Source organism: Sturnus vulgaris, chromosome 22 (genome assembly GCF_052056855.1).
Source record: "Sturnus vulgaris isolate bStuVul1 chromosome 22, bStuVul1.hap1, whole genome shotgun sequence".
Taxonomy (NCBI): Eukaryota; Metazoa; Chordata; class Aves; order Passeriformes; family Sturnidae; genus Sturnus; species Sturnus vulgaris.
The window spans coordinates 10,676,923-10,704,087 of NC_142264.1; the positions used below are offsets into that span (position 1 = coordinate 10,676,923).

Below are 27,165 nucleotides of genomic sequence, written 5' to 3' on the forward strand. Positions count from 1 at the left end.
AGGAAGTGGCTCTCATGCCTTTTGGCAGCAGTGCTTGTTTGAATAAATTACAAGAGCAGTTGCAGAACGTAATTTTGAGCACCAGGATGCTCAAACGTAACCATTTATGTAAGGCAGTGATGAGAAAGCAATGGTCCTGGGATTTGCTGATCAGGGACAGGAACAAAAGACACGGAGGTGCCAAATGTTCATCCATCCTATTCCCCAGACATGGAACCCTTGCTCTGGGCTTTACATACTGCATCCAGTGTGTCACTCGACAAATCCCAATGCTGTGTGTGCTTGGAGCACAAGCTGAACAGTCACTGGTGCTGGGATACCAAAGGCTCCAAGAATTCCTCACGCTCCCTCTTCTTATTAATTTTTCTGCCTTATAAGACAAAACTTAGCACATGTGTCTTTTTAGTAAGCATTATAGTCCTTACTTCTTTTGCATTGCTTTGGAGTTGTAGTTCCCAGACTCACTGTTAAGTATTTTCATTCCACACCACTCCCAAAAGGAAGGCTTCTCCTCTTCCTGCCACTTCCTGCCTTCTCTTGTTTTCTCCTGTGGCTGGCACAGGTGTTTGTGCATCAAGTGAAATCCCAAAAACCTTAATGAGAATAAAGTTATGACCCTTTCCATGAGGTTATTAGTTTCGAGATCTTTGCTGTAGAGTCCTGAAGGAATGTGGGCAAAGCTGGGAATTCCTGGTTTCTAGTTCTTAGTTGGTCTCAGACCTGTTCTCTGGGCCTGGATCGTCTTTCATTGCTGCTCTGCTTTCATTTCCCCATCTGGAGAATGGAAATCCTTCTAGTTTTCCTGACAATATGAATAAAGTGATTTGTTTAGCTTTTTCCTTGCCTCTTGATCTATTCCCCATCCCTACCCTGCTTCTCACAGATAATTCTCCTGTCTTTGCTACAAATCTCTGGCTGTTTGCAGTAAGTACTGATTTTACTTCAAATTAAAATAAGGCAACAGTTTTACTTAATAGTATTAACCTCCCCTATAATAACTGTTCCTCTTTTCATACTCAGCCACAGCCCAGCCTGTCTGTGCTTGGAAGCTCACTCAAGCTTTCCTGCCTTTCAGGTGCCTGTCACTGAGCACACCCGCCCCAGCCAAAGTCCGAAATACAGACTTTGCTAAAAGTGATTTGTGTCACCTGCCTTCTTCCTGTTCTGTTTTTAAAGACTTTTTCTTTCTTCAGGAAAAGAGTCAGTGAGAACTTGTGCACTGTGTAGGAGAAGAGAGATCCTAATGGAGAGTGCTGGAGCTGGAAGGGGCCCTTGGACCTGCTCAGACTGAGCGTGTGGTGCCACAAGCACCTTGAACTGATTTAAACGTGAGCTGATTAGGGCTGGGGGGGGAGATTCCCTTGCACTCCAACCGTGCCTCCCATGTGCTGCTCACACTGCTCATTCAGCTGGGCACTGGAGCTAGAGAAGAAAACTGAACATGGATAATTGTGTGGTTATTGCTCAGCCAGTTCAGTTTCTTGATCCAGTTCCACGTTTAAGTGCATAAAAAATGGTGTTGGAATGAGGAAAGACTGTCCCTTCTGGGAAGAGTTCACAGCTATATCATCTGGTAGTGATCCTGAAAGTGCACCTTGAGAGTAGCCTAACTGTTTAAGGAAAGGTCTGTTTGCCCCTTAAACTCACTGTTTTAGTATCTCATGCTGCATTCAGGGAGGAGGGGGGTATGAATTTGAACATTTTAGAGCAGACAATGAGAGCATTTGGAAAGGTTTGGGTTTGAAAGGGGACAAATGGAATCTCATTCTGCCTATGCCATGGACTGGCTTCATGATTCCAGAAAATCAAGGGGATTTTCTGTCGATTGTTTTATCATCCATAAGTAGAAAACAATCACACATAAGGTGACAAGAAATGCAGGAGCTGGTTTGTTGTGTCTGTAGAGATGCTCTGGGATCTTTAAGTGAAGTCAGCCTATAAATACTGTGTTCATTTTGCCTTTATTATCCTGGTGTGGTAAGTAATTTTGAAAAAGAATAAACAGCTCTGAAAAAGAATAAACCTCTGTGTACTACAACAAAAGCATGGTGGAACTGCAGCAATAGACGGAATTCCTCCACAGATTTTGTGTGCTTTATCTTCAAGATGACCTCTTCAGCTCTTCTCTGAAATGCCTGCAGCAGCTCCTGAACTGCAGCAGAAGGCAGCCTTCTGTCTCAGATCTCCTTGCCCAAATGATGATGCACAACCTAATGCTAATCACCTGACTGCCATTAGATGTCTGTGAGGTTGCCCATTTTCCAGGGGATCATAACTCCAAATCAAAACACAATAATAAAATTTCAATTTGGTAGGCTTATGTTTTCCAGTAGTCATGTGGTTGCCAATAAAAACAAAGATGGCATTAAAAAAAAATTTCCACAATGTAACAGAAAATATAGAAAATAATGTTAGTGTTTTCAGAAAGAACAAGATAACATTTGAATTGACTCTGGAAAGTTCATGATATCAACAGTCTTTGATATTTTGGACACTTGATTTCCTTGGAAGAGTTTGAAAGAGTTTCTGCCTAAACTGAACCAACCTACACAAGGGCCTGGTGACAGGAGGTTGTAGCCAGGTGAGGGTCAGCCTCCTCTACCAAGTAATAAGTAACAGGAGGGGAAACAACATCAGGTTGCATATGAGGAGGTTTAGATTGGCTATTAGGCTGCTCAGGGCAGTGGTGGAGTCCCCAACCCTGGAGGGATTTAAAAAGCATATGGATGTGGCTCCTGGGGACATGGTTTATTGGTAGCCTTGGTGGTGCTGAGGGAATGCTAGAATCGTTGATCTTAAAGGTCCTTTCCAACCTAAATCACTCTGTGATTCTGTTCTCTCAAGGCATGAGAAATGTTTAAGGAGAAAGGGAAGTTATAGAGGAGGTAATGGAAGAAAGAGCCTGGCAGAAAAGGCCAGCAAGGGAATAGGGTATGACAAAATGGGAGTTAAGGGCCAGGGAGAGGTAGAGAGGGCAGGAGGATGGGCGGTTGTTGCAAATGGGTGACTTGGATCACTTAAAGAACAAGTAGCAGCTGTACGAGCAAAAGTGGTCTGGATATGATAGATACTGTTCGAGTGTGACTTGACAAAGCTAGTTCACTCTGTTACTGACCATATGCATGAAATACCCAGAGGAAAAATCGAGTTAGAACTGAAGTGGAATGAGTGACACACACCCCCTCCTGTTGAGTTACGAGGCTCAAAGGGGACCCCCTTTCTAAACTCCTGATGGAGCTTAGGTGCTTCAGAGTCCAATCGTGGTCTCAGACTTGGACAGTTTATGCCTAATGGAATTATCCATACAGAGTTTATAATAATTGAGTATCAATTTGATTTATATTAATTCCACATACCATCAGTTCCTTACTGAGGATCTCTTGGGCAAGGAGGGATATCTTATTCTGAGGTAAGGGACATCAGACCTAGAGAGATATTCCAGTTGAAGCAGGGGGACTCACAGGCAGACAGTCCAGCCACAGTTTAGAAAGAGCTCGGATTACACTCCTGATCTGTTAGGGATAAAAGGTCTCTCCCTTGAGGAGAAGTAAAGAGGTGTCCCAGCTTCAGAGGTCCCCACCATGCAGCCACACCAGCGGGCACGAGAGCTCAGGGAAGGCTCATCCTATCTGTCGCACTGATGGGATAACACAGGGGCTCGTAGTCTCATTGCATTCAATGGGAAGGGTGTGCAGGACACTCCTTGTACTCACATCTTTTTTTTTTCCTTGATAAACAAGTTTTGGAAAAGCCACCTGGTACTCTTGTGTTAATCCATGGTTGGTGTGATGTTCCAAGCTCATGTGCACCAATGCTGGCTGTGTCACTGCTCCTCTCTGTCTTTCCCAAGGAATTCTTGGTCCAGTCATGGCTCAGGCCTTTGCTTCCTTTAAAGCCTGAACCAAACCGCTCCTGGTTTGCTTAAGGGGTCAAGTGTGTCCGTCACAGAGCAGAGGCTCAGCTGGCTGGAGTTGTGCAGATTCTGAAGATTCAACCCTGCTGTTGGTTCGTTCTGCTGAGCTGGTGTGAGTTACTGAATAAACACTGATTTAAATGACTGAGGCTCATGTTTTCTAACAACTCCGTCAATGCCTGTGTAGTATGGGAGGACTAATTACATCTGAATAATGCTTGCAAAAAGTTAGCATGCTCTCACAGCATTCTTCAAGTTATATTTAATCACTTTATTTGTCTGCTTGCTCTTTTCTCCAGTGAAGATTGTCATCCGGGGGGACAGGAACACTGGGAAAACCACTCTCTGGCACCGACTGCAGGGAAAGAAATTTATTGAGGAATATATTCCAACTCAGGAGATCCAAGTCACCAGCATCCACTGGAATTACAAAAGTAAGCTGGAAGAGGGTGGAGGGAGTGACAGTCATGGGACGGTGCCTTGAGGGAGGAAATTCCACTGCAGCCTCATTTGCTTTTTTCTTTGTCTGCCTGGGAGACAAAATGGTCTCTCATCACTCTTTTTAATTATTCATAGTTTCTCAGTCATGTTTTTAATTTTATCAGATGCTCTATGTTATAAGTGCTAAAGAATATGTCTGTGGAAGCCACAATTCAAAGGAAGTGTTTAATAGGTGGTTAAAGTATTGGAAAAATTTGTAATATGCTTGACATGATAATGAGGAGGGGTTGTTGTATAAGTCTGTCTCTGAGGCTCCCTCTGTTTTGGGTATTGCTGTGTTGCCTAGAAGTGGATACATGGTGCAAACTAGATTTCACTGATGAAAATATAAAGAGCATCTGGTGACTAGGGAAGATTTCAAAAATTACTGTAGTACTGTTAGCTTTGGGCTGGCTTACTGAAGCACAGAAGTGCTGGTGCCTTTTTTAAGTTCTTACTGCAGTCTGGATGCTCAGGTGTGGCTTTAATTTTTATTTTACCAATTGCAAGTGGCTGTGAAAGCCCTGCATCCCACCTAGAAAAGACACTGCAGGCAGTGAAGTTGCATAGGGTTGTGATTCAGCGGTGCATTAAGTCCAGCTTTCAGGTTGCTGATCAAGAATGCCACAGCCTTGTGGGATGAACTCCTGAGTATGAAAGTGCTCTGTAAGACTGAGTATGCTGTACAAGAAAGGTCAGCAGTTGTTTGTCATTATCAGACATTTTCCATCATCCTCACTCTGATCTTCTGTTGAATCAGGTACTTCCCAACTCCTCCCAGTTGGGAGAACACCCTGTGCAGTGGGATGAGCACCAAATTGAGTGCTGTCTGGTTCACCACCAAATTTGAATTGCCAGGTGATACCATGATGCCCAAGTCTCGTGATAATGCTCACAGAGTCTTTCCCATCTGCAGCCAAATCTCTGGCATGGTGTATGTTAGCTGTAGCATCCTTCCCCTCACTCCTCCTCCTTCCACTCAGAATGTCAGCACATCAGTTACTGAGGAATGAGCACAGAGCTTACAAGTTAGATAGTGAAAACTATCTCCAAAATCAAATTTGAATGCTTCAGCCTAAACACACTTAGATCAGAGTAAGAAATAAAATTCCTCTTTCCTAGATTCCCAAGAGTAAAGAATGCACTGAGTGTTAATTGTGGCTTTCTGCAGTATCATGGGTTAAAGCATCAGAGTTGGGCTTCCTCTCTGATGGCTGCAGGTAACAGAACACTTGTGTTGGATATAGCCTGGGAGTCTGGCATTTATTTTAGGAGCCTTATTCATATCTAGCTGTATCCACAAACAGGTACAAAATGTGTATGTGCAAAAAGGTATTTGGAGGAAGATCAGTCATCTCACCTGTGTCTGCATTTCTTTCCCTGAGCCAAGGCTCATGCACTTGATGCAATCCTGGGTTAGAAAACACCTGCACTTCAGACGGGCTTTGCTGTGTGCTGAGATCCACAGTTGTATAGGTTATTTCTAGAGCCCACTTCTAACCTTGGTGTGCTGCGTTTCTGTCGAGCTCCCTGGCCAGAGCTGACAGCAGTTGCTGATGGACTTTTCTCAAGGTGAAGTGTTGCTGACCTTCTAAAACTGCCTGCAAAGCTGCACCTGAAATTGTGCCTTTCATTTGTGTTTCTTACGTTGTAAGACGCTGTGCTATTGTCGTAGTAATAATTCCCACTAATGTAGGAAATTTTCCATTGACTTTCTTAAGATAAGTTTCAGAAAGTAACCCCCATTTTAAAGACACTGTGATGTCTGTTTCCTGCTGTTAGAAATTTCCATCCACAGCTGGTGATGTGAGCCCTCAGAGTACTTGGTTCAGGTCTAAATCCTGCCCTATTGTCCACATTAATCTGTAAAGGAAAAATAAAGTTTGTTTTTCCTATGTTCATGCTCTCAGGCTACCTTGACTAAACATTGTGAGGTAGTTGGTGGCAAATATTTACAGATGTTAATTAAATCGCAGTCAAATATTGAAGGATTCTTACATTGCCTGGTCTTAGAAGAATTCCATTTTAGATGCAAAATGTATCACCTTCAGACATTTTGTACTGGAGGAATTAATTAAGGTAACAGAATCTGAGTTACTTCTTATTCAGGATGAACCAAGTTGCTTTTCTGTGCCAGTTGTAATGGGTATGTGTAATTTTTGTGTCCAAGTAAGGAATTACCATTCCTGACCCTAAGGGATGCTTTTTTGGATTATACTGGCCATGGATTTTCTGTTTGGCAGCCTGAGAAAGGTAATCTGAAATAAAACTTGACAAATAGTTGTGCTCAGATCCTTTGAATGCCTTAGAGATGGGAATGAGGGATGGCAGAGTTGCTTTGCACTGTAGGATTTGTGATCCAGAGCATAGAAAGTGAATCCTGTCATTGAATGAGGGTAAAAATATCTGAGGGCCGGTGAGTTCCTGATGATGAGCCCACTCACAATGTGATAATTCTTATTTTTAAAGGAGCTTTCTTGGAGATGGAGCCTTTTCATGGCTCTCCATTTTGTGGGAAAGTGTTCAGTGTGCCACTGGCCATGGAGTATCTCTTCAAATAGCAGCTCAGGACAGATCTTTGGAGTGTTTTGATCCGTGATTGTGCTAAGCCAAGTTAGGGAGGTGAAAGGATAAATTGGCATGCTTTTTGCTGCCAGAGCTCCCTCGGATGAGATACTGCTGGGTATGAGTCACACACCAAAGCCAAAGCAGCAGTACTAAAGCAATTATCCTCTTGCATGATCAGGATAATCAGGAATGACACTAGTGATGAAAGGGAAGAACTTCTGGCTGTGTGCAAGCAGGAAATATGTGAAAATATGGTTTTCCTGGGCCTCGTGCAGTTTGCTTTGAGTTCTGCCCTTCCCCTCAGCCAGAAGGGTGTAAAGCAGGTCTCTGGGGTCAAGGGGTTCACTTCCCCAGCTGCCAGGACTGCTGCTGCTCAGCAGGATGTCAGTTCTGTGGGAATCGCTCAGCAGGCCAACACATCCTAACTGAGGGCATGTTTGGCTCCTGGGAAGGAGGTGGAGAGCTCAGGAGCAAAGTGCCAGTACTAGGCACAGTGCTAGGTCACCCCAAGGGTGAGCCTTGTCACCCCAAGGGCTCACTTCTCTGAACTGTTAGTCCTGAGGTACTGATGGCACTTCTGGAAAGAGCAAGCAGCCTCCTGGGCTCCTCCTGAGCCCGTGCAAAACGCAGGGAAGGCAAATATCTCCTGTGCTTTTGCAGCAAGCCTTGACTGTGGAAAGGCACTGGGATTGCCTTGCGAACTGCAGGGCAGGAATAAGGGGCAGACCTCCAGTAGCTGCTCTGTGTCCCAGCACCTGCAGGGGCACAGGGAGAGCTCCTGCAGTGCTAGTGCCTGGGGGGAGGAGGTGGCTTGACTGGGTTGCCAGGTGAGTGATTCACAGGTTGGACTTTAGCCTACCTGGCTTGATTGTCTGTAGAAATATTCAGGGGCTGAGTTAATTAGTGGGGTGTAGTGGTTTGAGCAGAAGTTTCTGGGCTGCAAGTGCTGTACTCCCATGTGCTTTCAGTCCTGTGATGCACTGCCTGGGTTCACCTGGGGGACTCTCCTGTTCATCCAGTGCTTCTTGCCCACCTGACACGTGGGAAGATAAGCAGGAATCACTGTGAGGAAAACAGGCTGATTTTGCTTCATACAAAAAATGTAAAGAAGGGTCTTTCTCCAGAAGCAAAGGATCAAAGTTTTCCTTTATTCATAATCTGTCTGTACAATATTTTGAAACATTTAATTAAGCCAAGAGTGAGTTCTGTATAGAAAATGCTTACTGGTTTGATAATGGCACTTAGATAAACTCTCATGCCATCCTGTGGTGTTATTTTCTACTCTGTGGTATTGTCCTCCTATTCCAGCTTTATGTTCAGAGCTGCTCCAAGTGCAAGCTTTTGCTTCAAAGCCTATAACGTTTCCAAAAAGCAGCTGTTTCTTGGAACAACCTCCTGGAAATCAGACTGCTTATTTGGATTCCATGGAAACATTGAACCAGAGCTGCTCAACCTCTAGGCCACCTGAATGTGAATGGGTTGCCTGTGGGTACCAGCAATCACTGGAGTTAGAATTTTACATGTCTTGCTTCAGATTTTAGCAACTCAAATAGATGTTGCTGGTTATAATTTATTGATGCTGCAGCTCAATAGGAAACAAAATTGCTAGTGAGACCTTATTTTTCACAAAATGCACGGAAATGTGCAGAGAGAATGGGTTTCTGTAGCTGCAGGACTGTGCACTGGCTGTCATGTTTGCATGGAAATGCCGTGATTGATCTTTCTTAAATATGTGTATTCCTTTTGCCAGTTGTATGCCTTCTTTATAAACTAGACTTTATCCTCAAAATTAAATTTTTTCTTTTTTGAAAGGCTTTGTAAACCTCTGAGTGTTATGAAAAGAGTCTACACAAAATACTTACAACATGCTTCAAACCTGACATGAACCAGCAAGGAAATCCAACTGATCTTAGTCACTTTTGTGACTAAGAGTATTTATGAAGTTCTTTAAACAGCATGATTTTGGTGGACAGCTTGCACCTTCAACAGCTCACTGCCTTCTTGTGGTTGAGTTTTCTTCTTGCACAGAATTTGCTTTTCTTTTGACATTCCTCCATGTTGGCTTTGGGTTGGGCTCTCTGAGTGATGGGTGTTTTACTGAAACCTAACACGTTGCGTTCTATTGTGCTTCCAGCCACTGATGACATTGTGAAAGTTGAAGTCTGGGATGTAGTGGACAAAGGTAAGATTTGTAACTTTCTTTCTAATGTAGATTCATTGTTCTTTCTCAATTTTAATTAAAAACTTATATGGAATTCAGAAATACCTGCTTACTTCTGCTTTTTAAAAAAATCTGTATTTTTTATATCACTTCCTGAAAGAATAAGGAAAGGAGAGGTGAGTCCCCTGTGCTGGAACCCGTTATCTGGAATCTGAACTTCAGATCAAACTAGTGTTCAGAAGCAGTTATTCCACATGCTTATGACAGATGAAGCACCTGCTGCTCTATGTATTCTCTCTCTATGTATCCTTCTCTCCTTTATGGTTTCCTGTATGTTTAGACAGGTTCTGAGTTCATTGTTTTGGATATAAAAGCTCTTGTTGAGCTGTTTTTGTGAAAGCATTCTATTGTTAAATTGGTAGAACCGTAGCTGCAGTGGGTAATATATGCAGGGGGGAAGGATGAAAGAGCAGCCAATTACTTAAATTCACTAGGACAGAAAATGCAGTATGTGCATTTCAAAACCTTTTCTAAATGCTTAGCCGAGGAAAATTTTATGATCTATAGATACATTTTTCATTAGTTTTCAATTTTTGTCAGAGTATAAACTTTAGTTTTATAAAAAGCAAAACCAAATTCCAAAATGTCTGTGAAGACACAGTCCGGATGCAGTGGGATCTCTTCCTGGAAGACGTTGGGGTCCAGATGTAAATCTCCACAGCCCATTCTGTAGCCCCAAATACAGATGTTGTTTGGCTTCTAAGAGGCATTTAGTACCAGCCAGTCTCCTGGTTTAGTGTGTGAGCATGGTCAGGAAAGCAGCTGCACAGGTGAGCAGCTCTTGCTCTGAGTGATGCTTCTTGTTTAGTGTCTGCCAGGTTTGTTGACCACAGTTATCGAAACTCAAACTTTATGGTTTATCTGGTGCTGCCTTTCCTGCAGCCTTGGCTCTCAGGCATTCCTCAGCAGAATGGCATCTCAGAGGCACCACCTGTGCAACTTACACTTGTGTTACACCAAAAACTACAGTAGGGAGTGGGAAAAGGAGAAATGTCATTTTTCGTGTTAGCTGAACTGTATTCAAAATAGGGAAAATAGAAAGACAGTTAGTGGTAGCACCTCTAGTTCAGATACCTCATGGAGCATGCAGGGTAAACTTGAGCCAGGAACTTCACATGAAAATCTTGAGCACTTTATCCTTTTAGTGTTTTAAGCTCCAGTTTTCACAGGGTAGACAAAACCTTGCTAAGGCCAGAGTTACTGCTGAAGTCAGTCTGATTACAGTTTGGCTTTCAGATTGTGGGATAACAAGTAGAGGGCTGGAATCTGAGCAAAACATCTGTGTTCTCGCTGCCTTGCAGCTTTGGTGTGAATAAATAGACATTTAATTTGGGAATCATGTGGTTCCAGCATTTATTTCTGTGAATAGCTTCTCTGAGCAGAGTCATCTTCTCAACTAGAGACTTGTCGTTTTTTTGGTGAAGGGGACGGGATGTGCTGTGCACAGATGTTGATGACAGCTCTTGTGGTCTGGCTTTAATTTCTGACAGCGGAGCCTATGTTGGAAATCTTAAAGGATTCTCTTCCCTTCACTTAATATTCTTTGGAAATAAACCTCATTCTCTTAAGATCTGTACTTATGGACCACAGATACGTATTTTTTGCAGTCAGTTATGCTCAATCAGTGCAGTATAAAAATGATGTTAATGAAATCAAATCCTTTCTTATTGCCATAGCAGTTGTGGATTCTTGGTAAGCATAACTTTAGGAAAAAGTTCATATTAAATATCAAGAGCTCATATCTAATTTTGATCCTTATGTTATGACATTTTTGTTTTCCTTCTGTATGCTTAGGACAAAAAATCCTGCTTCGTGATGCTTTGGGTGAGAGCCAAACTTGCAGTAGTAAAGTAGTAAAGTATCCAATGCTGCTGTAGCATAGTGCTGACAAGACCTGATCCTCTTTTCTTTTTTCCCTTGCATACCAGATTCTGGCTCGTGTGCATATTTAGAGTTGGGCAGAACATTGCATTTATCAGGCTGGATTTGCAACTGTCAAAAAATGCATGTTCTGAGCACACATTATGTTCACATAACACGCATTTCAACATAAGATTTTCCAGGCTAAAATTCTTTTGCTAGCATTTCCCCATTTCATTTTCAAAGGAGATTAGGAGGCCTCTGTTTAGATAATGTGAGAAACTGTGTTGAAAGTCGTGATGTGTGTTATAGCTTAAATAACAGGTACGTCCATGAACTGCAGTTTTCAGCTTCAATTCTGTGAAGCAGCTTTGAGCTCTCCCCTGCTGAGCAGTGCTGCTGTTCTGCAGTCACAGGAATTGCAGGAGTTGCACCCTGAAGACTTGATGTGCATTTCTGGGCTGAAGTAAACGGTGATTTTCCTGAGTGGTGTTTCTCCTAGTGCTTCCCTAGAGGTATGCTCCTTGTCCTTGCTGGTTCAGCAATGTGAGTTTTCCCTCCAGAATCCACTGGGATGCAGAGGCAGCTCTGCTGACCCTGCTTGGATGGTGACTTAGCTTGGTACTGGTTATTTAGCATTCAGATGATAATTTGGAAATGTGGGAAGGTTTGTTGTGAAAACTTAAAAGTGGTGAGGTTGGTAAGTGTGGTGAGACAGTGGGAAATGGCAGCTATCAAACTGTGCTGCTCCTCTTGGCTTGTTCTTGGGATTTTTAATTTTTTTTAAATTTGGGATTCTTCTTTTAAATGTGCAGACTCCCTCGAGTCCAGACTTCCATGCTGCCTGCTGCATTCTCCTTGGGCCTGCTCAGGAAGCTGGGATCATGTCTGGAAAGCTGCCATTTGTTAAAATCTTCCCAAGATGAGCTTGACTCCAGCCGTGAATTGTATTCGATTTTGTGTGGCGTTGTGTAGTAAATATCATCTCCTTTGCTGCTCTCAGAACTGACAGAGCACAGGAAGGATCTCTCGTAGCAAAAATCACAGTCCTGACTCATCTTTCTGGCTTAGCAGCAAGTTGTGTAACTGCTGCAAGTCATAATGCTATAACAGATCCTGAATGCAGAGAAGCTGCTTGAATGCAGGACATTTGGGAACAGTTGTGAATTCCTGTCTTGTAAACTCTGCCACTTGAGTTCCTACATATTTTCTGATACATGACTGAAGGCATCAAATCATATTTTCTTCTGTTGCCTACAAGATAGAGAAATGCTTTCCCTTGTATTGAAGATTCCTTTCCTCCTTGCTGCACCTTTACCCCTCTGCTTCCCAGACGTGTGCTGCAAGAAGAAGGAAAGATCAGAATTCATAATTCTGTTATTTTCAGATGTCTCAAGTTAGATAACACAAGGGCTGCACATATTCCAGATTGTATTTTTGATTGGTGAAGGGAAGCAGTCCCCTTGCATAGTGGACAGCATTTGTTGGCAAACTGTACTGAATCCTTCTATCCTGCAGCAAAACTGGTAGTACATACTACTGCAGAGACTCAAGTGACGATCACAACCCCAGTATCTAGGAGGAGCTGTTCTGTAGACTCCAGGGCTCTGCTGCCAAGTGTATTTAGTGCCAGTGTTGCTCTTATGCCTGTAAATGAGGAGCAGCCATCGTTCTAGGGAGAGGACCTGAGCCACTGCAGCAGGAATGCCCATGTTTTCTGATTGAAGCTCCTCTGTTACACATCAGTACAACCTCAAAATCTGGACCTCATGCATACAGTGACACAATCCTCACTGTGTCCTTGCCTTTACAGGCTGAATTACATCTTTTCACTGCATAGATCTTATCTTTGTCTGGTTCATCCTGCCATTTGGGTTCCAAAAATAGAACCTGTGCATGAATCTGTGCACACATGCGCTTTTCAGCTCTGTGATTCCTTTGAGGCGACCTCCTTTGCAGCACGGATGGGCATCATGTGAGGGTATAACTTATTCCTCTGGATACACACAGAAAACCATGAACAGGGGGAGATGTGCAAGTTGTATATTCTGTCTCAAAGCATTGACTGTAAATGTGCCCAGGTTAGACAGACACCTTGATTACTCAGGATGAGAGGAATGATGGAGAGTATTTGTGGTTGCTTGGGCTTCTCTTTTAATACCTAGAAATGTAGGTCATGCCAAGCATAATTTAGCAGTGACTGCAGAAATAGCGATGTTTGGATATTCAGAGAAGTCACACAAATGTCACTCACTTGAAATGAATTGAATTGAAGTGGGAAAATACATGCATGGCCTAGACATCCCACACCTTCGGCTGCATGGGGAAGAATCAGAGCCCATAGTTGGAAACACATTGCCCAAATGAGGAGGGATCAGGATTAATATTTCTGCTACTTTCAGATGTCTGCAGTAAGATGGCATAAGCGGAGCAAATATTTTGCAGCGATGCACAGAATCACCAACCAGAATTGCCTGCTATAACCTGCAGCATTAAATAAATTTTCTGAATAACTGTATTTTCTTACTATTTATCCTTAAGCAGTGTGCAGGATAACCCTGGATTCCACATGTGATTCAGCAGAGTTAAGAGCTGGTGGAAGCTGTTTTGGTCCTCAGTGTTGCAGAGTCTTTTACGGAGTCAGTGGGAGGGTTTTTGCAGGTGCATCTGAGCTGCCAGCACCTTCTGTTTTCAGCAACACAGGAAATTTCTAGAAGTGATGGGAAGGAATTCCAAGGCTGTGCCAGTATAATTTAGTTAAGATAATTAGACTAGGAAAATACGCAACATTATTTCAGAAGTACAGTTCTTAACTGCTGTGACTGACATCTGGGAGACACTTGGTATCTGTCAAACATAACTCCTGATCTTGCAGGAATATTCTTTTTGCAGTGCTTATCATTGATAAAATTCTGAAAACTCAGAACATTCAGTTTAAACGAGAAGTCAGATTTTTTCATAGTGTGTCCACACTAAACCTCTTTGGCAGTAGGTGACAGAAGATACTGGGACTCCTGGCAACCCTTAGAGATAAGTGTCGACACCAGAAAATCATTTCAGCTATGGCCATGATATAGCCATCTGATAATCATAAGTACAGATACACCTCTCTGCTGAGACTACAGGCTATAAGATTTGGAAACACAATTAGTGTGTAACTGATTTGACACAAAGTTTTCAGGGAGGCTGAAGTTTAAAAACACTCCTTTTCTAGGGTGCTGAGTTAAATGCCAGTGGTACTTTAAAATGTTAGAAAATGCTTCCCTAAGCTGTAAGGAAAGAGAGAAGCCTCAGGCACTGCCCTTTAACTGCCTTAGAGGAAGCAGATGAGTTGGAGAGAAACCTCTAAATTCCTGCAGGTGGGACCATGGCTGTGGGGCTGCAGGGCCAGTCTCTAGAGTGATTTTCTAGTGTCTTCTACGAATGTTAGGAATGTTGCTTCTTGCACTTTTCTGAGAGCCTAATCAGAGTTGTACCTGCTCCCTGGCTTATTCTTGTGTGCTTTGGGTGGTGCTTCTGGAGGATTTCTTTTCTGCACCTTCGCTAGTGATGGCCAGACCTGACCCTCTGGCTCAGGCCTTTGGAGCACATGTATGTAGGCTGTCTCTCCATCTCCACAGCTCATTTCCCACAGTTTATCTGATTTCTCTTGGATTTCTTATTGCATAAGTTCTGTCTGTCTTTGGATTGCTTTACTGTTCAGTTTTGAATAGACTAGCTGGGATTCTTCAGCAAGGCATGCCTATCCCACCCCTCCTCATCCCCCAGGCTTACAGTAGAAGTAGGATCTGCTTTAAGGCCGTGTTCAAACTGCTGTGCACCTATCCAGACCCATCCTCCAGTTCTTTGCCTAGTGTAATGTTTTTTCTGTTTTTTACAATTCTTTTTAAGGAAAATGCAAAAAACGAGGAGATGGTTTGAAACTGGAGAATGATCCTCAGGAGGTGAGTCACCTAGAATTCAGAGGTCTGAGGCCTCTTGTCCACCTTTGGTCCATGAGGAGCAAGTTCTATATTTGTTCCTTCTCTAAGGCCAGCCTGCTGGTGGGTGAGGGACAGTAGAATCCCTGATGCTCTTCATTCTTTGCTCTGTGCACTTCTGCCCTCACTGCAACTTCCCTGCTGCTTTCCATTCTGTCACTGGGAATGACAGTGTTTCAGATGTTTGCTTTGTACCTGTCTGCCCATGGCAGAGGCAGAAACTCCTTTTGTCAGGGCCTTCTTGTGAGGCCTGAATAAGTGACTTGATGCCCTTCTCTGGCTGCTCCTCAGAGCTGGGCTGTTATATTCTCATCAGTGCCCGTCTGCTCAGGCTCAGATGAGGAGAATTTTCCTCAAAATATTCTCCCGTGGGAAAAGCCTATATGAGAACAGTTACCACAGCTGCTTCTTCCTATGCAAATGAGGGTGCATTTTCCACTCCTGGGAAATGAGTGAGAATTGTTCCAGGGACACCAAATTCCAACAGGAGCCATGGAGACTAAGCTGGGACCAGTACTATCTGGACATAGTAACATGCAGAGTCCAAATGATGAAAAGCCAGTCAGGTACTAATCATGTCAGCCCTCCATGGGAGAAACTGCCTCCTGCTTTTGGACACCAGAAATATTAGGAGTTGAGCCAATATCTGGGTCATGAAAAAGATGGAATGGGAGCTATGTCCTCTGTCCTCCACTCTGTGGTTCACATCCTGTTTCTATGGGAAATGGAAGCTGGGAACCACCAAGTATCTTATTTCATTGCTAATAGTGTGAAATCCACACATTCTCCTTACAGTGGTTGTCACTTTAGGAACTTTGCCCAGTCAGTACTGTATCCATTGTGTTCTGTATCACTCTGAAGTTGAATCCAGTTATTTACTGCTTCTTTGCCTTTATTTCCTCAGGCAGAATCAGAAATGGCTCTGGATGCAGAGTTCCTGGATGTCTATAAGAACTGCAATGGTGTAGTGATGATGTTTGACATCACCAAGCAGTGGTAAGAGACCTTTACTGGCACCATGTGATTCTTCCTTGTTCAGGCAAAACAAATTACCTCCAGATTTCCGGATTCCCATTTGGATTTGGCAGCTGATAACCAGCCTAACGAGTTGAAGCAAGCTTGTATCCTTTCAAATAAAAGCTTTATCGTGTGACATGGCTTTTAATACACTTCTCTCCTGGGCTTGTTCCAAACAAGCAGTGTCCCAGTGGGTTATGTGCTGCAATTGCTGATATGCTGCTGGCTTAGGCTTGGTAATTAGTGCTATCACAGGTGCAAAGTGCATGTTGCAAACCCTTGCTCCCCAGAACACAAGGGGAAGGAGGATGCTAGTGAGAAATTCCCAAGAAACTAGTATTAGTAAGGATTATTTAGAGGCCTCAAGCTGAATTAATCTGCAGAAGTAATGAACTGTTGATTTTGCACATCTGAGGAGGGTGAGAGAAAGATAAGGAAACCAGAGTGGAAAGAAGAGGGGGTGAGAGCTCCTGCTTTATATTTAGGCTGGTAGTGTTCAGGTTTGGTGTGGGTCAGTGAGCCTGTGAATGCCTTCCTTCTGCTGACCCCACACAGTTTTGCAGGACTGAGATTTCCTGTAGGAGATATGAGGGCTCTGGTGAAAGTGGATTATAGAGCTTTTGAAGTTGTTTTTGAATAAAGAGTCGTCCAAACACATTGAGGTTTTTAGTGTATTTCTCTGACCATGTAAAGAAGCCACAGACTTGGAAGGATTTTGGAAAAAAAAATCTTGTTTTTTTTTTTCTTTGTGATTTGTGCATGAAACTGCTAACAGAAGGATGTTCCCACTCATCTGCCTCTCTCTCTCCTCTCTGGTGAAGGACATTTAACTATATTCTGAGGGAGCTTCCTAAAGTGCCGACTCACGTTCCAGTGTGTGTGCTTGGGAATTACCGGGATATGGGGGAGCACCGGGTCATCCTGCCCGGCGACGTGCGGGACCTCATTGACAACCTGAACAGGTGAGAGGTCCCCGGGCAGGACAGCAGCTGCTCTTGCCATCACCTAGCAGCAGCCATGTCACTGCCGTGTTTCACATCCATATCATGTGTGTCCTGTGCCTGCCTGGGGTTCCCAGAGCTCCCCGTGTGTCACAAGCAGCATCTGCTGACAGCATGGGCCCCCTTTGATCTGCAGCACATCGTTTGTCATGCTCCTGGAAAAAGGAGTGCTTGGCAGCATGCGCCTTTCAGAAGTGCTGTTCCCGGCAAGTCACCTTCTTTCTGGTTAGTCCTTCTCATGTGAGAGAATCCTCTTCCCATGGCACAGCTGTTCTCTGCTCCAAGTGATTGAGCTACACAAGGGCCAGCCAGTGTAGCTGTGTCCTTGCTCTGCCACTGAGCATCCCCCACAGAGCACTTATGGGGCACAGCAAAGTCACATGTCCCTCGCCAGCCATACAAGCATCTCCCTTAAGCAGAGATCTGAGGTACTCTGTTATGTGGTATAAAATAGTATTTGTTGGTCAAGATTCAATAGGCTATACCTTTTTATGTAGTTTTATGTTTTTACGGTACTTTTTTCATTTTCCTCATCTCTTATTTGTTTATCCTGCGTCAGGCACAGAGAAATAGTGTCAGTTCTAAGAGTTTATCCATGATGAAATAATTTAACTTCTGTATATGAATTTTGTCAGTCCAATTGTGGTTTTAAAACAAAAACCTTCACTGTGAAATGAACAGCTTGTAAAGCTGTGAAGCCCCAGTTTAGGAAACCAACATCCCAGTGTCCCCACAGAGTATTGACACAGTCAGGCACATGACACTGTCACACACCAACAGCCACCTTCTGCCACCCTTCGGTGTGAATTTTGGCTGTACACAAACTAATCCAGGCAGAATGACCCACTGGGCTACATTTGAGGGTGGGGGCTGTGGGGTGGCTCATGGTGTGTTAACTCAGTCCTGTGCAGGGTGTGCTGGGTACAGTGTTCTCCTCTCTGCTTGGCACAGGCCTCCTGGCTCCTCCTATTTCCGCTATGCTGAGTCTTCCATGAAGAACAGCTTTGGCCTCAAGTACTTGCACAAGTTCTTCAACATCCCATTCTTGCAGCTGCAGGTAAGGCAGGGATGTTACCCTGATGTGCTGGGTGTGTGGGACAGATTGGATTTGTTTCCTCTCTAAGGCAGGAATATGGTATTTGGGGTTTCATGTGTTGTTAAAGGATCCTGAGTAGATTCTTGTTTTCATTAGAGTTGGTATAACAAAATTAGTCAGAACACTGGTGCCTGTGACTGACTTAAACATGTCTGTGGTTGCAAGAGGTCAGCTGAGCTGAGTTTCCAATGCTGACCTCTGGAGAAAGGTTCCATTTTCACTGGCATGAAAGTGGCATCCAGTGGTGCAGTTACCAAGTCAAAAATGTAAAATATACGCCTATTAATCTGTTAAACTTTGGATTTCAATTCTGTTCAGTTAAAACTCAGATGAGAAGAGATTTCGACACTATCTGAGTAGTTCAGGAGCCTCTGTTTGCTGAAAATATTTGTCTTAATGGTAAAGGGCATTAAATATGGGATCCATGTGCTTGGATCCTGTTCACATGGATCCAGTCTCCTATTTCCTTCATATCTGAGGATTCTTGAGAGGGCTGAGGGAAGGGCTGTGAAGGATGCGATTCTCATCTGTGGACCTTTAGAAGATCAGCTTTTGGGATGATCCTTGGTCATCAATAGCTTATGCACATATGGTGTTGTGTCATTGTTTTCTATTTGATGGGGAAAAACCCAGGCACCAGGAATTGAAGTGTCTGTGTGTATCAGACAGACATATCTTTCACCAGCAAATGAAGTATCTGTGTGTATTTTTATATAAATAATCCCCAGTGAAATGCCAGTTCAGAGGGAGCTGAAGATATATTAGTGGATGTTAACAGGTCCTCAGGCTGCAGAGCAGAAAGAAGCAGGATAAGAGAATTGAATGTATAAAATCTCAGTGAAACAAGTCAAACAGTCTTTTGAAGAGAAGGTTGTAGAAATCTGAGCTATAAATCCAACCTGCTGGTCAGTGAAGAAGATTGAAATCTGCCAGCATGTTGCTGGTGAAATGTTTGGGTTCATGATGCTGCACATTTGGAGGGTTTTGGTTGCTTCCACGCAGGTTTTGGGGCTTTACTTGATGTCAAGCTTCACCCGAAATGGGCTGCATTGGTTTCTTCAATGCCCCTTGCACTTGTGCCACAGGGTTATGGGCAGTGCTTCAATGCTGCTCCACAGTAGCTTCACAGTAGTGCCCCTTGGGGCACTTCAGTACTCTAGGCACTCAGTGGGAACCTTGTGTTGGAGTGCACAGGGGCCGGGGCTGGCTGGCCTTGTTCAACATCCAGTGCAGCATGAGCTGAAATTTGTAGGAAAATCATATTTAGACTTAATTCCTGAAGGTTCTTCTTATCCCTTCGGAGATCCTTGCCAGGACCAGGCTCCAGAAAGGAGTTTTTCCCCTTGGGGCAGAGCAGGATTAAAGGAGAGGGATGCTGCCTCGTATGAAATGCACATAGGATTTAATCAGCCTCAGAGGTTTCTGTGTCCCTCAGCCTGCCCTCCACAGCTTTCCAGGGCAGAGTGGTCCAGCTGTATCCGAAGTCCCAGGCTGTCCCTCAGCAAGATTGGAGTCAGTGTGTGGTTTTCAGTGGCACATTCCTGTGCTCAGTTTGCAGTCATGCATCTTCCATGGAGAAAGCAGGGGCTGAAATCCATACCCCCAGTACAGAGCACATTCTCTCTGTCAGCCTGAGCTCTTCAGTTATTTATCAGTTCCTTTCCAGGGCCAGGACTGGCAAACCCGAGGATGCAGTTTAGCTGTAGATATTGCTGGTGGCCCACAAATGGGATCAGGTCACCCAGGCCAACAGATGCTGTGGTGGAAGGAGACAGGATTCTGCAGACAGCTGAAATTGCCTTTTCCCAGGAAGCCCTTGCAAGTGGCTTTCAGCCAAAGCACTAGTCTCTAGGGCATGAATTATTCCCTTCTTTTGGGTGGTTGCAGAAAATGAGCTGTTTCTTTAATATTTTAATAACCAGCATGGTAAAATAGAATATATTTTTTTTAGTATTTGGAAGTTTGTTAGTAGCGATGAATTTGTACAAAATTGATTGCAACTCTCTCTTTATTAAATATATATTCTTGATTTATTGTGATCTGTGAAAATTGAAATAAATAAAACTGATGTATATCTCTGTGCCAAAGTGAAAGGCAAGGCACACCACTTGTTTAATAGACAAGTCTAATTAAAGTCATTATCAAAGAGCTTAAGGTAAGCGCCAGAGAGCAGTAGCCCTTCTGTCTCTGTTTGTTCAGCTAATTTGCTCAGCATGTATTTCACCTTAGGAAACTGGGGACAAAGAAGCAGCAGACTTGTCCTTTTCTGTCTCATTTTTGCTTATACTGCATGAATAATATAAAATGATGATATCTACTACTTCCGAGATCTTAATTTTCTTGAATTCTGAAATCTAGAATTTGAATTCCAAAGTCCTTATTAGTACTTCTGATTAGTGTAGTAACTTTAAATACGAATAGCATATTTTGCTGAATCTTTCTTGTCTGTAAACAGCAATAAAGGAATTGGCATTAAGTAATGACTTTGTAATTCATGCATACATGTTAATAAAAATCAAGTTTCCATCTGCAGAGAGCACTTGAATATGATGAATAAAAATTATTCAGCAAAGAAAAGAAGGATTGCTCCAAGCTCTTAACACAGTGACAGAGGTAAACATGAAGACTCTATATGCCTCGGAAGCAGTAAATTAGCTTAAATGATCACAGAAGCCCTTTAATTTCAAGAAGGGCTATGTCTTCCAGTAAATTAAGGTTACCAACTGTGATGAATCACCTAGTCTTACAGTACGACATACAAATTACTTCAACCTTTTTTTGCTGATTTCAGTCATAGTAGAATTTGATGTAAAGCAGTTGCTCCATGGAGGGCTCAGGCTGTGCTGTGACTGTCCCTGGAACACAGCACTTGGTGTGGTTTATGTGAGCCAGATGAGTTAATTGTTCTTCAAATCTGTGCAATGTCTTGATAGCTTCAAAGTTGTCACATCTATGAAACCATAATGCCAGGAGCATGAGCAAGTAGAGACTGAACACCATCGCTTCATGCAAATGTTTGTCTTCTCAGATGGATTTATTCTGGGAATTATGTAATAGATTTCCTTTTGGTCTTTTAATCTGGTAGTATCTTTCTGCAGTGAATTCAAGTGTTGTCAGGGAAATAAGAATTCAACACGGTTATTGATGCTAGCCTTCAAAAATATTTGTCAGAGCAAAGCTGAAATGTACTTGGAGGATAAGGCAGTTATCAAAGCAAAAACCTTGGCAGTTTGGAGGAAGCCTGGGGTTTCTCTTGCATGTCCTCCTGCCTAGGCAGGGATGCAGTCTGTGGCATCACAGACCTGCTGATGGGGACTGTGCAGGGCAGGGAGTCAGCAGCCCAACTCAACGTAAGCTGGCCCTGCTCCTGTGCCACCGAGTGCATAGGCAGTGGGAGAGGGAGGGTTGATGCCCTCAGGCAATGGACATCTTGGCTTTTGACTCCAAAATTCGGGAGGTGAGCTGATTGGCACGGTCGGTGCCCAGCTGTGTGCCAGCCAGCTGTGCCTGAGCAGAGGGGAAGGGGGCTGTGGGGCAGGATTTGCACCACTCACAGCCCTACTCTTGTCCAGGGGATCCAAAATGATGTTTCTGCAGGAGTGGATGCTTTACCAGCCCTGCAGGGCTGCAGTTCTTGAGGGAGCTGGCTGTGCCTGTGGTTATTGAGCTCTCCTTGCTGCTGTCTGGATGTTGGGAGGAGGGAGTCTGTTAAGCCAGCCCTTCCCCTCAGCTGAGGTTTTTGTTTGAGTTCTGTGGGAAATGTGGGAAAGGAAGGACTGAGTGGGGCAGTATTGGGTTACAATAGTGCAGTCAACTCACTTTATTGCCCATTGGAAATGGGCTAGAGTGTCTTTCCCCCATCTGTGGAACAGCAGCTTGAGGCAGTGGGGCAAGGACTTCTGAAATGTCAGAATTGACAGGTTGTGCTCCCTCATCTACCCTGACAGCAAAAATAAATTATTGGGAGGCTTTTCATCAGCTGGGTCCTGCTCCCAAAGAGGCTGATTTAGCACAGAAAAAATCAAAGGCCTGAATGAATGGGTTGCATATCTGATCTCTGCAGGAGCTGAATCCATTCTCCAAATGTAACTGATGCTGTGGTGTCTGAAATAACACATTATTGATTTGTAGCTGAGAACAGCTCACAGAATAAGGTGCTTCTTACACACAGACTTTATGCATTATCTACTTTTTATTCACTTTCCCTTTGTGCTCTGTATTTAAACGGACACCATGATCAGGGCTCCTGTTGGACATGTTGCTGTGGTACAGTGGTGTGACACAGGATCTCAGTGCACAGAGATCTGTTACAGTGACCCTTCTGCTCAGACCTAGCTTGTTTTCCTTTCTTCAGAGGGAGACGTTGCTACGGCAGCTGGAGACAAATCAGCTGGATATTGATGCGACTCTGGAGGAGCTGTCACTGCAGCAAGAGACTGAAGACCAAAACTACGAACTGTATGTCACTGAGCTGTCTTTTCTAACTGCTTTGGGTGTCACATGGATGTTGGGCAGCTCCAACTGTGGCATGTGGCCAGGCTGAAGGGTCTAGCAAGTAACATTTAGGGATCCTTTGGATAAAATGTTGAATGGCATTACCTGAAGTAAAGCATGCCCCTGGGGATCTCTGTGAAACGGTCTGGTTCCTGCCAGCACGTGATTGGGGAAGGGAGGGCAGGGCAGGTGGGGCTGAGCAGCACACCTGGAGCCAGCACATGCTGAAGTAGATAAAGTGCTGGAAGGGAATATTTTCCATCTCTCAGCTGTTCAGTGCACAAGTTGGTTCCTCTCCTGGCTGTTGCACTCCTGCGTATTGTGTGTCTTATGACAGCAGAAAGTCATAGCAACAACACTGCTGTCTTCTGTTCCCTTTGAGGACTTCTGAACTTGTCAGTGTGTTTCTGGATAGAAATAGTGGCAGGTTCCTCTGCCCTGTATCTGTTCTGTGCCCTGGCTCTGTGCTTGGCTGCCTGTAATGGTGTTTGCCAGCTTTAGCCCCACAAAGCCAGTACACCTGTAGCACAGTGAACAAGAATCCATGTTCTGTGAATTCCCATCACAAAGCCTCAACTGCAGTGGTGTGCAAGCCAGAAAAGTCAGCCTCAGAATGTACTGAAAAAAGATTATTTACAGGCAGCTTTGTTTGGAAATTGGAATCAATGATTATGAAATATTCATGCACGGGCTTTTGGACAAGCATTTTTCAGACCAAGTTTCAAGTTCTATAACCTTCACGTTCAGCATGTTTTCCTTGGAGAGCATTGAAATACCCCAGTTCACACACAGCAGTGTTGTTTCCAAAGTGTTCACCTCTTTCTCCTCCTGAGTTACTAGTTAGTCACCTCATGCCTCCAGCACTTCTCTTGATGTTCCTACTCAAAGGACTGGGCTGCCTGGGCTGTGCTGTCAGATGGTTTTCCATGCTTTTGTTTGTACTGCTTCAGTAATGGGAGGATACTTAACCAGGAGTTGGCAGAGCTGTTTCAAACTCATAGCACCAGACCTTGCTGCTTCGTCGCCTCTTGCCCTTCCAGCAGCTTTAGCATGTGCTGGGTCTCCATATGTGCACTTGAGCTCACAAATTCAGCAGAAAAACAGGTTGGATGGGTCTTGGAGCAGCCTGGTCCAGTGAAAGGTGTCCCTGCTGGTGGCAGGGGCATGGAATGAGATAACATTTAAGGTCCCATCCAACTCAAACTAGTCTGAGATTCTGTGACTGTGAAATCTGTCTTTGCTATATCTACCTCAGGGTTAGTCTGTGTTGGGCTGGCTCTGAGGAGATGCTAGATCTTAAAAGCAGCAGCAGTATGGTAGCAGTGGAGGGGTGGTCAGACCTCCTAGTTCCAGCAACAGGTATTAGACTTGGTCATCCCACCCAGTGTGACCACACTGCCCTGCTGGGTGGCTGTTGGCACTGTCAGACTGCAAACTAGCTTAACATGGTCTCAGAAATATCAGAGCCTCACAAAAGATGAGTTGCTATAATATTAAAAGCAAGACTTTTCTCTAGGATTCTGGTTTAGCAAATAAAGTGACATCCTTATGCAGCTAGCCAGCTCCTGCATGTTCATATCTGTACTAAGGCCAAAGTTCTTCACTTTCAGAAAATAACACTTCTTTAGAGAAAGGGCTTTAAAATACTCCTGGATGCTTCCTGACTAGAGGCACTGATCCCAAAAGAAAAGCACCAGGCAGTGTTATGTCTCAGTACTTTGATCACACTGACGAAGAGTGCTATTTTAGGGTTTTTAAGGTTTTTCTCTGTACCCCAGGTAGAAACAGAGAGTCTGTTTGTTTGAGTGGCACCTCTTGGGAGAGATGAGCTGCAAAGGGGTTACTTCAGCCCCGGAGTTGAAAGGTACGCACTTCTTACACTCAATTTTTATCCCTGCAAGAGGTCTCCAGGCTTGAGTTTTATAGCCAAAGACCTAATTTAAAGAAATACTCACATTCATGTCAGAGAACCCAGGTTTGGGTAAAGTCTCAACTTTAGTAAACAGTTCAGGCAGGGAAACAGAGTATGTGTGGACACAGCAGTGTGTGACAGGAATCAGAGCTTGCAGTGGTGAGGCAGGTCGGCAGTGCTCGTTATTGGGGCTTGGGAAGGTCCTTGCATCCGTGCTTGTCAGATGCCCATCATTTTGGGATTACCAGGTTTAATATGCTGCATCAGTGAATGTCCAAGTGAGAACCTGGTACATTGTCTGCTGCCACTTGCCCTGTTGTGCACAGTGTGTGTGTTGGTGCAGTGTGACTTGGTGACCCTTGACAGATCACAGAACCATGGAATCCTTAGCGTTGGAAAATCCCGCTAAGATCATCAAGTCCAGCTGTTAACCCAGCACTGCCAAAGCCACCACCCAGCCATGTCCCCAAGAGCCACATCCACATGTTTTTTAAACACTCCCAGGGATGATAGCTCCATCAGTACCAGGGCAGCCTGTTCCAAATTCTGAGTGCCCTTTTTGTGAAGAAATTTCACCTAATGTCCAACCTGAACCTCTCTGGTGCAACTTGAGGCCTCTTTTGCTTTTTCCTTTTTATTGCTTGTTACTTGGTAGAGGAGCCTGACCCTTACCTGTCACAAGGTCTTTGTATTAGTTCAGTAGCTTCAGTTTAGACAGCACTGGGAGTACTGCTGTGGGTCACTCAAACTGCACAGCAAGAGGAGATGAACGCAGATATTTGAGGCCACAGGCCATGGTGTGGCTGCTGCAGCACTTCCTCAGAGGCCATTCCTGCTCTCCTGCCATAAAATCGGGCCACAGAGCATGGCGAGGTGACAGCGCTAAGACATCTCGGTTATTCCCTTCACCCTTGTGCGTGTCTGGTAGCTGCACTGTCACAATGGCCAGTGCTAAATTTGGCTCAGTGAGAACAGAGAGCAAGAACTCTTCCTCCTACTGCAGTGGGGGGCGACCTGAGGACAAAACGTCACTGATCCAAAATGTGAATCCCAGAGACAACACGAGGTGGCACACGATGCTGCCTCTTCTGCCTTACATAAGTCAGCCTGGGCAGCCACTGCCTGGATGTGCCTGTGGGAGACATGGTCTGCTTCCAGTTCTTTCCCTGTGTTTAGGCTACTCGCTGCCTGACACACCTCTGGCTCTAGTGCTGTCCCTGTGCTTTCAGACTTTACATTTTCAATGCTGCTTACAGCACATTTCAGCCCTTTTTGAGTTCTTGAATTCTTATTAAACAAACAGTAATGACTTTTATGATGTTCTGAATTTGTACCTAATTTTCTGTTTCTCCGTTTTTAATTGTACTCAGCTTATCTTCTGTTTTCAGGGAAAACTTGTTTATTTTAAGTGTGCCCATCTGCCACGGAAGGGTGCCAGGGCTGGACAGCCCTTTTGGTGAGGAAATTTTCCCCAATATTCAACCTAAACCTCTCCTGGCACAACTTGAGGCTGTCTCCTCTCACCATGTGGGTGCCAGAGCAGTGACTGCAGACAACAGGCATTTGGGCTGCCCCACTGAGGACTCTGCTTTGGGAAGACAGATTCCCCACAGGGATAGCTTTAGTCACTGCAGAGTCATTGGCTGGGGGGTTGGGGTTTTATTTGCCTGGTTGGTTTTTTCCACACTGAGCATAGCTCATAATTTTAGGAAGACTGTGGTGCTGAGTAACACCCGCAGAGTAGCAGGAGGAGCTGCTGCTGGAGCTGTTCTCTGATATCCTCCACTGTGTGGAAATGCAGACCCAGAATGACACGAGGTACAGACTAAATTACCAGTTGGGAAAGTAAACCCACTCTTGCTTTCTCTTCCATTTGCCCCACTTTTATCTTCTCCACTTGCTGTGAGTCTTTGTGTCATCAGACAGGTCAGGAGCCAGGCTGTACTGGAATGGAACTCTATCTAGGTCATGTTTTTTGGGGGTGCTGCATTAAGAATTAAGTGCATCTAAGGCTGTCATCGGTCAGTCTTGCTAGAGAAGTGGGGATATGGAGCATGTCCTGTATTTTATGGAACAAGGAGCTATCCTGCTGCATCCATTTTGTCAGGTGGAAAACAGGACAACAGCAGGAATGAGACTTGCTTGGCCATTGATTCCACAATCAGGGACTTGGGCTAGGGAGATTGGGGCAATACCTTTGATGAGCCCCAAACAAGCAGGTGGAAATCCAACCCTCACTAACCCCAGTTAAAATTATGTCATCCAGCTGATTAATCTTCATTTTCACAATTAACAAAATAACCCAGAGCCTTTCTTGCCACATGAAATACACTTGAACAATTTATCACAGCACGTTAGAACTAGGAGCCAAAAAGCTTTAGGCTGCTACTGTCTTCAATATTAAATGAACATGAGCACTGACAATTTTAGGAGTTGTGAGGCTAACAAGTCCTTTTGTGGTTTTTGTGTTCACCCTGGGAGCAGAGCAACAGTAACCTCAGGCCCTGATGAATTTTTGTTCCCACGTAGCGTGTTCATCTTTAAAATTGCATAAAAGTCTCCTCTTGAGAGCAAGTCCAACCACCAGTGAATTATTCAGGAGTTGGAGGATGTTTGGGACTTG

General features: G+C 44.2%; 1 protein-coding gene across 2 annotated transcripts in view; it reads left to right on the top strand.

Annotated features, from left to right (window-relative positions):
• RABL6 (RAB, member RAS oncogene family like 6) overlaps positions 1-27,165 on the top strand; it is a 53,706-nt gene that overhangs the window by 3,268 nt on the left and 23,273 nt on the right. The window contains exons 2-9 of one of the 2 annotated variants that reach the window (XM_088177407.1): positions 3,851-4,025; positions 4,213-4,347; positions 9,096-9,143; positions 14,934-14,986; positions 15,927-16,018; positions 16,861-17,001; positions 17,992-18,097; positions 22,491-22,594. In XM_088177407.1, coding sequence (XP_088033533.1) covers positions 15,939-16,018; positions 16,861-17,001; positions 17,992-18,097; positions 22,491-22,594 — 431 coding nt within the window. In that variant the 5' untranslated portion in view covers positions 3,851-4,025; positions 4,213-4,347; positions 9,096-9,143; positions 14,934-14,986; positions 15,927-15,938. The remainder of the gene's footprint in view (positions 1-3,850; positions 4,026-4,212; positions 4,348-9,095; positions 9,144-14,933; positions 14,987-15,926; positions 16,019-16,860; positions 17,002-17,991; positions 18,098-22,490; positions 22,595-27,165) is intronic. The other variant, XM_014881033.2, reaches the window with a different exon arrangement.